This window comes from Nerophis lumbriciformis, linkage group LG05 (genome assembly GCF_033978685.3).
Source record: "Nerophis lumbriciformis linkage group LG05, RoL_Nlum_v2.1, whole genome shotgun sequence".
NCBI classification, from domain to species: domain Eukaryota; kingdom Metazoa; phylum Chordata; class Actinopteri; order Syngnathiformes; family Syngnathidae; genus Nerophis; species Nerophis lumbriciformis.
This window is the reverse complement of record NC_084552.2, coordinates 59,961,629-59,974,210: the sequence shown is the minus strand read 5'-3', so window position 1 is coordinate 59,974,210 and position 12,582 is coordinate 59,961,629. Positions and strand designations below refer to the sequence as shown.

The window sequence follows — 12,582 nt, the reverse complement described above, 5'->3', positions numbered from 1 at the left end:
CGGTCATGTCCGAAGAGCAATAAATAAGGGATGATTGTATTCTGTTCCAGTATTGACACAGAAAACAAACATGAACACCGACTAAGGCGAGGTATAAATACAGCGCAGTAAAATGATACCATGAAGAATTTACAGCGTGAGGCTAATAAAAGTGTGGCCATAAGAGTGCAATGTACAGAATGTGACCACTCACCACGGCAGCGGAGCCGCACAGGCCGCAACACAGCACGTAGCGCAGGTTGACTCTGTCGCCAATCACGCCGCTGAGATACAAACCCTGCAAGGAAGAGACCAAGTAGTTGAAATTGAGAAAATGTGTCTAATCATCAGTGTTGGGTTAGATACTGAAAACCAGTAAATAGTTACAGTTACTAGTTACTTTATTTCAAAAGTAACTCAGTTACTAACTCAGTTACTTACACCAAAAAGTAATGCGTTACTGTGAAAAGTAACTATTTAGTTACTTATTTTTTCCCCTTTTTTTTAAGGCTCCCATTAATGCCCTTTTAGCCTTCATTTCAGTACTGTTATTGCACTGGAGAATAATACAATCTGTTGATCAACTTGACATGCATTTGCATCACTCAACTCTGCTAAGCAATGTGGTCTACTTACAACACACAAAGACAAAGATATGTTTCAAAGGGCCAATTTATTTCAGGCCAGAACAAATTGACAAAACTATTTTAAATAGCTGCAACATAATGGCACTTTAACTTTAAGTAGATAGGATCTTTGATCCAAGACACAACTTACATTTAACTAAAATGTTATTTTCTTTGTGCTCGACAAAAGAAAAGTATTGAGAATGTCTCCATGTTAAAAAAACTCGACTTCTGGCTTTGCCATGATGTCTTGTTAGTTGTTATGAGAGTCGCGTATGTGTGTGTATGTGTGTGTGTGGCCCTTTAAGATATGACAGTGTGTGAGGTGAGTGACGTCAGTGAGTGAGTGGGCGAGAGAGGTGAGCGAGCGGCGACAGTGAGTGCGTGCAGGTGCTCTAGCTTGGTGGATGGCTGCGTCCAATAAAGTCACAAAGTTGCAACAAACCGCCCGTCTTGTCATTCACCCTCAGCTGTAAAGACCCACTGCCGGGTAAAGTGAAGGTTGTTAGCCCCGAAGACGTACATAGGCCCTGGAGGAACGTCTCCCTTGCGCTCCTCAACTGCGGTATGGTAGTCTCCCCCGCCCCCACCCACACAAAGCACGCCTTTTCTTTTCCACCGCTGCAATAAAACACACTCAGATCTTCTGTTTCTATCCGATACTACATGAAAAATAACGTAAAATAACGCAGTAACGCATCATGTAGTAACGGTAACTGAGTTACCGTACTGAATATAAAAAATAACGCGTTAGATTACTAGTTACCGCCGAAACTAACGGCGTTACAGTAAGTTAGTCCCAACACTGCTAATCATTTAATTAATCACCTGAAAAATTGTTACACTGTTTGTCACCCCAAACAAAAATATGAAAAAAAAACCAGACGGGACACCCTCACCAGTGTGAAGGTATGGATGCAAAATGTGAGTACAAAAGTTGCAAAATTGCATTAAAAAAGCATGTTTCATCTAAATATTGTTGTGCTACTCCACACAATCTCATTGAGGTTGAAGAGTACTGGGAGGGAGTAAAGTAATTAACTTGCCACAATGAACTATGAGCAATTAAAAAAAATGCAAATGTACAAACACTCCAGATGACGAAGGCAGGGTTAAGTTGGCCAATTTTTTAAAACAACTGGTAGATTACAAAAATATGATCTATTTCTTATTCAGTGATTGCCATTACCTTAAAGGGGAACTGCACTTTTTAAAAATAATTGTATCCATCATCCACAGTTCTTATGTGAGACAAGAACACACGTCTTTCCCGTTTATGTACGTTCTTAATAGTGAAAGACTGCTAGTACGAGGAGCCTAACAATGCGGGTATATGAGATGCATCTATTGTGCCTACATAGCGCCCCAAAGAAATATTTCAAAACACAAACAAAGCTGGCATATTGACCATGCTTGTAATTCTAAGAGCTAACACAGAGGGACTACTTTTCTGCTGTCGTGACACATCGCTTTGATCACACTGCTTCTTGGACCCATACAAGTAGCCAGCTACTAGCGGCTACTTATACGGGGCGGTATAGCTCGGTTGGTAGAGCGGCCGTGCCATCAACTTCAGGGTTGCAGGTTCGATCCCCGCTTCCGCCATCCTAGTCACTGCCGTTGTGTCCTTGGGCAAGACACTTTACCCACCTGCTCCCAGTGCCACCCACACTGGTTTAAAAATGTAACTTAGATATTGGGTTTTCACAATGTTAAGCGCTTTGAGTCACTTGAAAAAAGCGCTATATAAATATAATTCACTTCACTTCACTATTTGTTTTTTAAAATTTGATTACTCCCTGATAACTGAGCAATAGCAATACAGGAAGTGACACGCTAGCCCAGCAGGCACAAGACATTAGAACAACATTGAGAACTTGTTGAATTAGGTCCTGACGTTGAGCAACTCAAACATAACGTTGAAGCAACATGCTTTTTGACGACGTTTAATCAATGTTGTGTTCTGACGGTGCTTTGACCATTGAATTTTGGTCATATCCCAACCAATATTCTACAACACAAATACAAGGTTGAAAGAACATGCTTTTTGACTATGTTTGATCAATGTCAGGTTGTGACGTTGATTTGACCTTTGAAATTTGGTCCATGTCCCATGATTAGCAATAGTGCCACATGATAACACTCCAATGTGCTCACAAAGTATGCCGTTAGTGGTAGAAAACACAGAAAGTGCTCCCTATGTCGCTGTTGGCATTGATTTCACAGAGCGCATAGCAACAAACCGTTGTTGTGACCCAGGAGAGAAGTCTTTTCTTTTCTCCTCTGCCCCCTTCTCCCTTGTGGAGGGGGGGAGGACACAGGTCTGGTGGACATGGATGAAGTGCTGGCTGTCCATCTCTGCGCTGCTGACCCATCTCCGCTCAAGATGGTCTCCTGCTGGCCCCACTATGGACTGGACTCTCACTGTTATGTTAGATCCACTATGGACTGGACTCTCACAATATTATGTCGGACCCACTCGACGTCCATTGCATCCGGTCTCCCCTAGAGGGGGGGGTGGGTCACCCACATATGCGGTCCTCTCCAAGGTTTCTCATAGTCATTCACATCGACGTCCCATTCAATCAATCAATCAATGTTTATTTATATAGCCCTAAATCACAAGTGTCTCAAAGGGCTGCACAAGCCACAACGACATCCTCGGTACAAAGCCCACATAAGGGCAAGGAAAAACTCACCCCAGTGGGACGTCGATGTGAATGACTATGAGAAACCTTGGAGAAGACCGCATATGTGGGTAACCCCCCCCCCCCTCTAGGGGAGACCAAAAGCAATGGATGTCGAGTGGGTCTGACATAATATTGTGAGAGTCCAGTCCATAGTGGATCCAACATAATAGTAAGAGTCCAGTCCATAGTGGGGCCAGCAGGACACCATCCCGAGCGGAGACGGGTCAGCAGCGCAGAGATGTTCCCAGCCGATGCACAGGCGAGCGGTCCACCCCGGGTCCCGACTCTGGACAGCCAGCACTTCATCCATGGCCACCGGGCCTGTGCCCCCCCCCCCCCCCCCCCTCCACAAGGAAAAGGGGAGCAGAGGAGAAAAGAAAAGAAACGGCAGATCAACTGGTCTAAAAGGGGGGTCTATTTAAAGGCTAGAGTATACAAATGAGTTTTAAGATGGGACTTAAATGCTTCTACTGAGGTAGCATCTCTAATTGTTACCGGGAGGGCATTCCATAGTACTGGAGCCCCAATAGAAAACGCTCTATAGCCCGCAGACTTTTTTTGGGCTCTGGTAATCACTAATAAGCCGGAGTTCTTTGAACGCAGATTTCTTGCCGGGACATATGGTACAATACAATCGACAAGATAGGACGGAGCTAGACCGTGTAGTATTTTATACGTAAGTAGTAAAACCTTAAAGTCACATCTTAAGTGCACAGGAAGCCAGTGCAGGTGAGCCAGTATAGGTATATATGTATATATATATAATATATACGGTAGGTCTATAAAGGTATATGCAGTATAGGCGTAATATGATCAAACTTTCTTGTTCTTGTCAAAAGTCTAGCAGCCGCATTTTGTACCAATTGTAATCTTTTAATGCTAGACATAGGGAGACCCGAAAATAATACGTTACAGTAGTCGAGACGAGACGTAACGAACGCATGAATAATGATCTCAGCGTCGCTAGTGGATAAAATAGAACACATTTTAGCGATATTACGGAGATGAAAGAAGGCCGTTTTAGTAACACTCTTAATGTGTGACTCAAAGGAGAGAGTTGGGTCGAAAATAATACCCAGATTCTTTACTGATTCGCCTTGTGTAATTGTTTGGTTGTCAAATGTTAAGGTGGTATTATTAAATAAATGTCGGTGTTTAGCAGGACCGATAATCAGCATTTCCGTTTTCTTGGCGTTGAGTTGCAAGAAGTTAGCGGACATCCATTGTTTAATTTCATTAAGACACGCCTCCAGCTGACTACAATCCGGCGTGTTGGTCAGCTTTAGGGGCATGTAGAGTCAGGAAAAACTCACAACCCATTGGGGTTGTGAGTTTTTCCTTGCCCTTATGTGGGCTCTGTACCGTGGATGTCGTTGTGGCTTGTGCAGCCCTTTGAGACACTTGTGATTTAGGGCTATACAAATAAACATTAATTGATTGATTGAAGTTGCAGTAATGTTTAATGACCAAAATATTGTAAATATTACATGTTATTACGAATGAGCCTGTTACTACTTTACATACATACTTATAAAAAATGTTTAGCTGCATTGTTAGACACCACTTAAAAGCAATGTTCACTATTTAAAACCACAGAAAAGGAAATGTTTTGTTCTAGTCTCACATAAGGATTGTAAATGATGGGCAAAATGTAAAAAAAAAAGTGCAGCGCTTTCCCTGATCGGCGCCAATATGGTCATTACGGTACTAGAGATGTCCGATTATACCAGACTGCCGATATTATCGGCCGATAAATGCTTTAAAATGTAATATCGGAAATTATCGGCATCAAAAGTAATATGTATGACTTTTTAAAACGCCGCCGTACGGAGTGGTACACGGACGTAGGGAGAAGTACAGAGTGCCAATAAACCTTGAAGGCACTGCCTTTGCGTGCCGGCCCAATCACATAATATCTACGGCTTTTCACACACACAAGTGAATGCAACGCATAGTTGGTCAACAGCCATACAGGTCACACTGAGGGTGGCCGTATAAACAACTTGAACACTGTTACAAATATGCGCCACACTGTGAACCCACACCAAACAAGAATGACAAACACATTTCGGGAGAACATCCGCACCGTAACACAACATAAACACAACAGAACAAATACCCAGAACCCCTTGCAGCACTAACTCTTCTGGGACGCTACAATATACACCCCCCTAACCCCTCCCACCCACCTCAACCCCGCCCCCCTCAACCTCCTCATACGCTCTCAGGGAGAGCATGTCCAAAATTCCAAGCTGCTGTTTTGAGGCATGTTAAAAAAAATAATGCACTTTGTGACTTCAATAATAAATATGGCAGTGCCATGTTGGCATTTTTTTCCATAACTTGAGTTGATTTATTTTGAAAAACCTTGTTACATTGTTTAATGCATCCAGCGGGGCATCACAACAAAATTAGGCATAATAATGTGTTAATTCCATGACTGTATATATCGGCATCGGTTGATATCGGAATCGGTAATTAAGTGTTGGACAATATCGGAATATCGGATATCGGCAAAAAAGCCATTATCGGACATCTCTAGTCATTACGTGAATTAGTAGGATTATAAGTTATAAAGTATAACCAAGTTTTACCAGAAATGTCAATTTTACAAAATTTTGCCAAGCAACAAGTGCCCGTACAACCTTGTGACATGACGAGGGATGCAACAATAAACGGCATTAATGACAACCGCGGTAAAACTCCCGACACTCATTTTGACAATTTTAAATTAAAATAATTGAAAAACCGTGAATGATAACTGCGATTTATTGTTTATTGAATGGATCCCCATTAGCTGACGCCAAGGCGACTGCTAGTCTTCCTGGGGTCCATATAGGAGCATACAAAATGAAAAATGCAAAGAATACATGCAATAACAGACATTATACAATGGAAAAATACAACATAAGATAAAAAGCTAGTTAAAACCAGTATTAAAAATTCTCGTCATGTGGGCAGCTGCAATAGGTGTATCTTCAAAGCTGTCTTGAATGACAATTTACTTTGTGAGAGATTCATGTGAGATGGCAACCCATTCCAAAATGATGTACATCTATACATGACTGTATGTTTGAGGAGATTGGTCCTGGGAGCAGGAAGTGCCAAATAGCCATTGCTGGCATTCCTAGTGTCATGAATATGTGTGTTAGTTGATTTTAAAAACTGTTTGTAAAAGTAATCTGGTGATTGATCTAAAATGATAGTTCTAAAGAACATAATGAGACTACAATGCATCTTTTGTTCAACAGACAACCAGGACAGGCGTGAATGCATAAATGAAATATTAGTGTGCAAAGAACATTTAAGTAGCAGTCTAGCCGCTCTGTTCTGAACAAGTTGCAGTTTGTTCAGGTCAGACTTAGTCGTAGCGGACCATATTATAGGACAGTAATGAAGATGACAGAAATCAAGGACTGTATGACTTGAGCCATTGTTGAGGATGTCAAGAAGGTGGAGCACTTCCTGACCATGGCTAAACCTCTTCCCATTCTCATTGAAATACCATTAATATGATGGGACCATGACAGTTGACTGTCTAATAGCACACCAAGCAATTTTGCTTTTTTGACCTGCTCAATACGTATGTCTGACATTAAAATATGAAGCTGTGGGTCATCAACAAGCATATGCCTGGATCCAAAAAGAATGCTTTTTGTTTTGTCAATATTCACAACAAGTTTACTATCATTTACCCAGCGGGACACTCTCTCCAGGTCCTGATTTAAGTTGTTTTCTAGGTCATTTAAGGTAGAGGCAGTACTGTATAGAGTTGTGTCATCTGCATACATAACCATATTGGTGTTTGTTGTAACACAGGGAAGATCATTAGTAAAAATAATAAAAAGTAAAGGACCTAAGCAGCTTCCTTGAGGCACGCCGCAGTAATTGTACTTGCGTTCAGATAGGCTACCATTAAAACACACTCTCTGTGATCTTGCTGATAGATAGCTCAACATCCAAGAAAGTGACATACTATTAAAACCATATTTTCTCAGTTTGGAGATCATTATGTTGTGATCTATGACATCGAATGCTGCACTAAAGTCAATCAGGACAGTACCAACCATCTTCTTGACATCCATTTGTGACAGCCAGTCATCAGTCAGCTGAGCTAGAGCAGTAGATGTTGAGTGACCTTGCCTATAAGCATGCTGGGAACCCGACATCAGTTTGTTGTAGGTAAAGTAATCTTGAATTTGTTTGAAAACAACTTTTTCCATCAATTTACTAAGAACAGGAAGTATGCTTATTGGTCTACTATTTATACCAGTAAAATCTTTATTTTTGTCCTTGGGTAGAGGGATGACCTTAGCCTCCTTCCAAACCCCAGGAAAGACTCCATATCTTAATGATTTATTAAATATATGACAAATCGGAGTTGATACATGGCATGCCGCAATTCTTAACAATTTGCCATCTAGCATGTCCGTCCCAGCAGGTTTATCAGATGGCAGTGATAACAACAATTTCTCAATATCAGAACTACTAACTGGTACAAAATCGAACCTGCAGTTTTTACCCTTCATTATATGATTTTCAATTAATGTGCATGAGGAGGAGCCATCAGAAGGCGTCATATTCACTCTCAGATTTGATGAATAAATCACAGCTTGCTAGCTTAAATGCTAACATGAAAACATTAGGAAATGACATACACCAATCTAAACTTAAACAAACACAATACTGTCTGAGCAACTAAGATATTCAATAGTGCACAATGGACCTACAAGCTGTGCTCTTTTAGAACAGAGTCATTTTTTTATACTCGAGACCCAGGTGTTTGTACGGTGCGTTCAAGGACCGCTGAACAGAGGAGGACGCCACAATGCCCGCCAGAAATAATAAATAAAAATTGATTTGATTTGTTACGCACTTTTCAATATAATAAATCTTAAAGGTGCTACGGTACAAACCAATATTTAAAACAATAAAAGCTTAGCCATTAAAACAGAGAAAATACCAAGACTATAATGAAGCATATGAAACACAAAACATGCAACATGGTGGCTTTTCTAACAGTGTGTCTATTTATTTTACTTAATAAAAAATAAAAAAATTACTTGGTCAAAATTTTTAGTGTGTATAAGTTGTATAATTTGAGCACACTCAACAGTAGCAGATAATAATGATAACCGTGATATAAAATTTCCATATAGTTACATTGCTAGATATGAGCAGGAAAAATGTTTTCATAAGAAGCCATGTTATATTTATTCGAGCAACGCGTTAACGCACGTGATTAATATAAAAAAAAGGATCATGTTATCATATATGAATAAAGATTAATCACATTCGGATTAAAGCTTAACTTGTTACACGGTCTGTGACTACAATGAGAGGCGACCGATTTCACTTAAAAACAGAACATTAGATAAAACTGAGACAACTTGTTGGTATTGCAGCAACAAATGTTCTTATCATCGGCGAAAATCAATTTTAAAATACCATCTTAAAGGGAAACACGCACTCGAGTATGGCGCCGATAGCATGAATGCTACATCGACTACAAGCAGAGGAGAATGCTACACTGGCAGAGTTGACCTGCAACAATGTTGTCAACAAAAGTAGCACAATTAAGTTAAACATGCCTTTGCTAAATGGTCAGCCACCGCATGCAGGACTACTAAACATCTGCGAAGACCAAGTCCTGCAAGAAGACCATATCACCACAGCTGATCTGTCGTATAATACCTTCAAGAGGCACAATTACAGCAAGGATAAACTAACTGTACAACACAAACAAGAGCATCAAGTTGCAACTACTGGTTGATGCTGAATTTATTCTGCTAACTGGAAAACATCGGACATCTGTAAGTAATCGCAACGAGCTGGGGTCGCATTGTCATCTGAAAAGGTAAACAACCTTGTTTGTTTTAACAACTGGTTAAAGGGGAACATTATCACCAGACCTATGTAAGCGTCAATATATACCTTGATGTTGCAGAAAAAAGACCATATATTTTTTTAACCGATTTTCGAACTCTAAATGGGTGAATTTTGGCGAATTAAACGCCTTTCTATTATTCGCTGTCGGAGCGTTGTGACGTCACATCGGGAAGCAATCCGCCATTTTCTCACTTTTGTCGGTGTGTTGTCGGAGGGTGTAACAACACGAACAGGGACGGATTCAAGTTGCACCAGTGGCCCAAAGATGCGAAAGTGGCAAGAAATTGGACGAAATTTGTTCAAAATACGAGGCTGTGGGGAAAGCCGACGAAATGGTCAGTCGTTTGTTCCGCACACTTCACCGACAAAAGCTATGCTACGACAGAGATGGCAAGAATGTGTGGATATCCTGCGACGCTCAAAGCAGATGCTGACATCAACTCCAAAACTGGACAGATCAGCTTTCAGGAAAAGAGAGCGGATGAGGGTATGTCTACAGAATATATTAATTGATGAAAACTTTATTCATTACTCGCGGTTTTACGTAAATTATCATACATAAACTGTGTTTACCAATAATTTAGCTTTAAAACATTTATTTTTTTCAATCATTCGAGTACATTCGCGTAGTCTTGTGTAATGCAGTATTTTGTGTCTATTTAGGTATGGTTGACCTGAGTGCTGAAATCGTGGAAAAATATATGTTCTTAGCGCGCCTGAAATGGGCTGTCTGCACTCTCAAAGTGCATGTTGTTGCCAAATGTATTTCATATGCTGTAAACCTAGTTCATAGTTGTTAGTTTCCTTTAATGCCAAACAAACACATACCAATCGTTGGTTAGAAGGCGATCGCCCAATTCGTCCTCGCTTTCTCCCGTGTCGCTGGCTGTCGTGTCGTTTTCGTGGGTTTCGCTTGCATACGGTTCAAACCGATATGGCTCAATAGCTTCAGTTTCTTCTTCAATTTCGTTTTGGCTACCTGCCTCCACACTACAACCATCCGTTTCAATACATGCGTAATCTGTTGAATCGCTTAAGCCGCTGAAATCCGAGTCTGAATCCGAGCTAATGTCGCTATAAACTTGCTGTTCTATCCGCCATGTTTGTTTGTATTGGCGTCACTGTGTGACGTCACAGGAAAATGGACGGGTGTATATAACGATGGTTAAAATCAGGCACTTTGAAGCTTTTTTTAGGGATATTGCGTGATGGGTAAAATTTTGAAAAAAACTTCGAAAAATAAAATAAGCCACTGGGAACTGATTTTTAATGGTTTTAACCCTTCTGAAATTGTGATAATGTTCCCCTTTAAACAAAAGAAGAGGAAATGCAGATTTAAAGGGTGCACTAGGTTGCGTTGTTTAAGAGTGCGTTTACCATACTTGCCAACACTCCCGAAATTCAGCGCCTCTCCCGAAAACCTCCCGGGACAAATTTTCTCCCGAAAAACTCCCGAAATTCAGGCGGACCTGAGTGACGTGTTGACAACACACAACAACAGTGTCTACCGTAAAGCAGTTCGTCTGCCGTAAACAGCAATGTTGTGACACTTTTAAACAGGACAATACTGCCATCTACTGTACATGCATATGTGACCCACCCATAATGTGTCACATTTTTGTGTTGATTTATTCATTTTATTTTGTGGTTTGAATTCGTTTTTGGAGCTGTCATTACACATTTATCAGTATTCACATTGGTCAGTAGGGGGCAGTAGGGCGTTTCTTCCCAATTGAATGCTATCACCTGCAGACCGGAAGTGTCTTGTCATTCTGATGAGCGCGACCAGTCTGTGAACAATTGAAACGTCCTGTGTGCTTTTTCCTCCTGTATAACAGGTTAGTTTTGGTGAATCAACTCACTGAATAATATCCATGTGATCTTAATAAGTTTAAGTACACATTCTGATGGTGGAGCCTAACTCTAAAGTGTTTGTGAGTTGTAGTTTGTAAATGAACACTGAAATTCAAGTATTTATTTAATTTATTTATATATATATATATATATATATATATATAGCTAGAATTCACTGAAAGTCAAGTATTTCTTATATATATATATATATCTTAACCACGCTCCCAACCACGCCCCACCACGCCCCCACCTCCCGAAATCGGAGGTCTCAAGGTTGGCAAGTATGGCGTTTACTACATTATTGATTAGTAACCGAACTTTGTTTGCAATTTTATTGCAAATACTTTCAAAATGTGCACTTAATTCTTATTACCGGTATACTTATTGTGACCAAGTTTTTAGCAAATAAATGACTTGCAGTTCAGTAAAACATTTTAAAAACATTCCTTTTATGACATTCTGACTACTAAATTGCATTTGTATCCAAATATCGGGGTACTTTGTAAAGCAAATTTTACTTATGCAAGCAAATAATAAACCGTGATTAATCACAGTTCAAGAGTGTGATTAATTTGAATAAAAAAATGTATCACCTAACATCCCTAATTTATTCATATTTTTACAAACACAACTGCTAACATGACTCACCACAGCATAGGAAAAGAGAAAAATGGAGTCCAGCGCTCCGAGGAAGAGAGTGGCCTGCTCTTCAGTCTCAAACAGGCGATTGCTCTCCCATGTCTGAGACCAAAAGGGGGTTTGCATGTTACGATATGTGTTTAACAGCAAACATTTCCCAGCATCCTATCACGATTTACCTCGCTAGGAGAGAAAGCGGGAGAGCTGGCATTCTGAGGAGACGGCGTCCACTGGGCGGAGATGCTCACTTTTACATTGCTGAACGTCTTCCTGGATGCATGCAGGAACACATAACTGGGGAAGACAAAAAAGGGAGGACAATGATTTTCTGCTCAGCAGCCTTGTTAATTGTTCTAATTTATTGTCATTACATACAAATAAATAGCCTAAAATAGGGGTGTCCCAGGTGCCCGTAGCTAATTTATTAACGGCCCGCGGCACAATCGTTGGCACTCTAATATTAGCATGCTGGATTTCTTTGCTAATTTTGCAGGTATGCACCTCAGCCTCAAATATTTTGTTACTTGACGAACGATACCTTTTAGCATGCTAACGTTAGTATGCTAGCTTTTTTTAAAGCTACTGTTGTAGGTATATACACCTCAGTCATATTTTGGTACTTGACGGACGCTAACATTGGCATACTAGCATTGTAACCACATTTTCCAGGCACATTTTTTGATTGATTGAGACTTTTATTAGTAGATTGCACAGTGAGGTACATATTCCGTACAATTGACCACTAAATGGTAACACCCGAATAAGTTTTTCAACTTGTTTAAGTCGGGGTCCACTTAAATTGATTCATGATACAGATATATACTATCATCATAATACAGTCATCACACAAGATAATCATCAGGGTATATACATTGAACTATTTACATTATTTACAATAATTATTT

At 40.2% G+C, this 12,582-nt stretch overlaps 1 protein-coding gene across 4 annotated transcripts in view; it reads right to left on the bottom strand.

The window, feature by feature from the left end:
- slc37a3 (solute carrier family 37 member 3) overlaps positions 1 to 12,582 on the bottom strand; it is a 42,037-nt gene that overhangs the window by 17,386 nt on the left and 12,069 nt on the right. For all 4 annotated transcript variants that reach the window (XM_061959822.2, XM_072913305.1, XM_061959821.2 and 1 more), the window contains exons 3-5: positions 11,857 to 11,971; positions 11,687 to 11,779; positions 194 to 277 (exon numbers count right to left, since the gene is read on the bottom strand). In XM_061959822.2, coding sequence (XP_061815806.1) covers positions 194 to 277; positions 11,687 to 11,779; positions 11,857 to 11,971 — 292 coding nt within the window. The remainder of the gene's footprint in view (positions 1 to 193; positions 278 to 11,686; positions 11,780 to 11,856; positions 11,972 to 12,582) is intronic.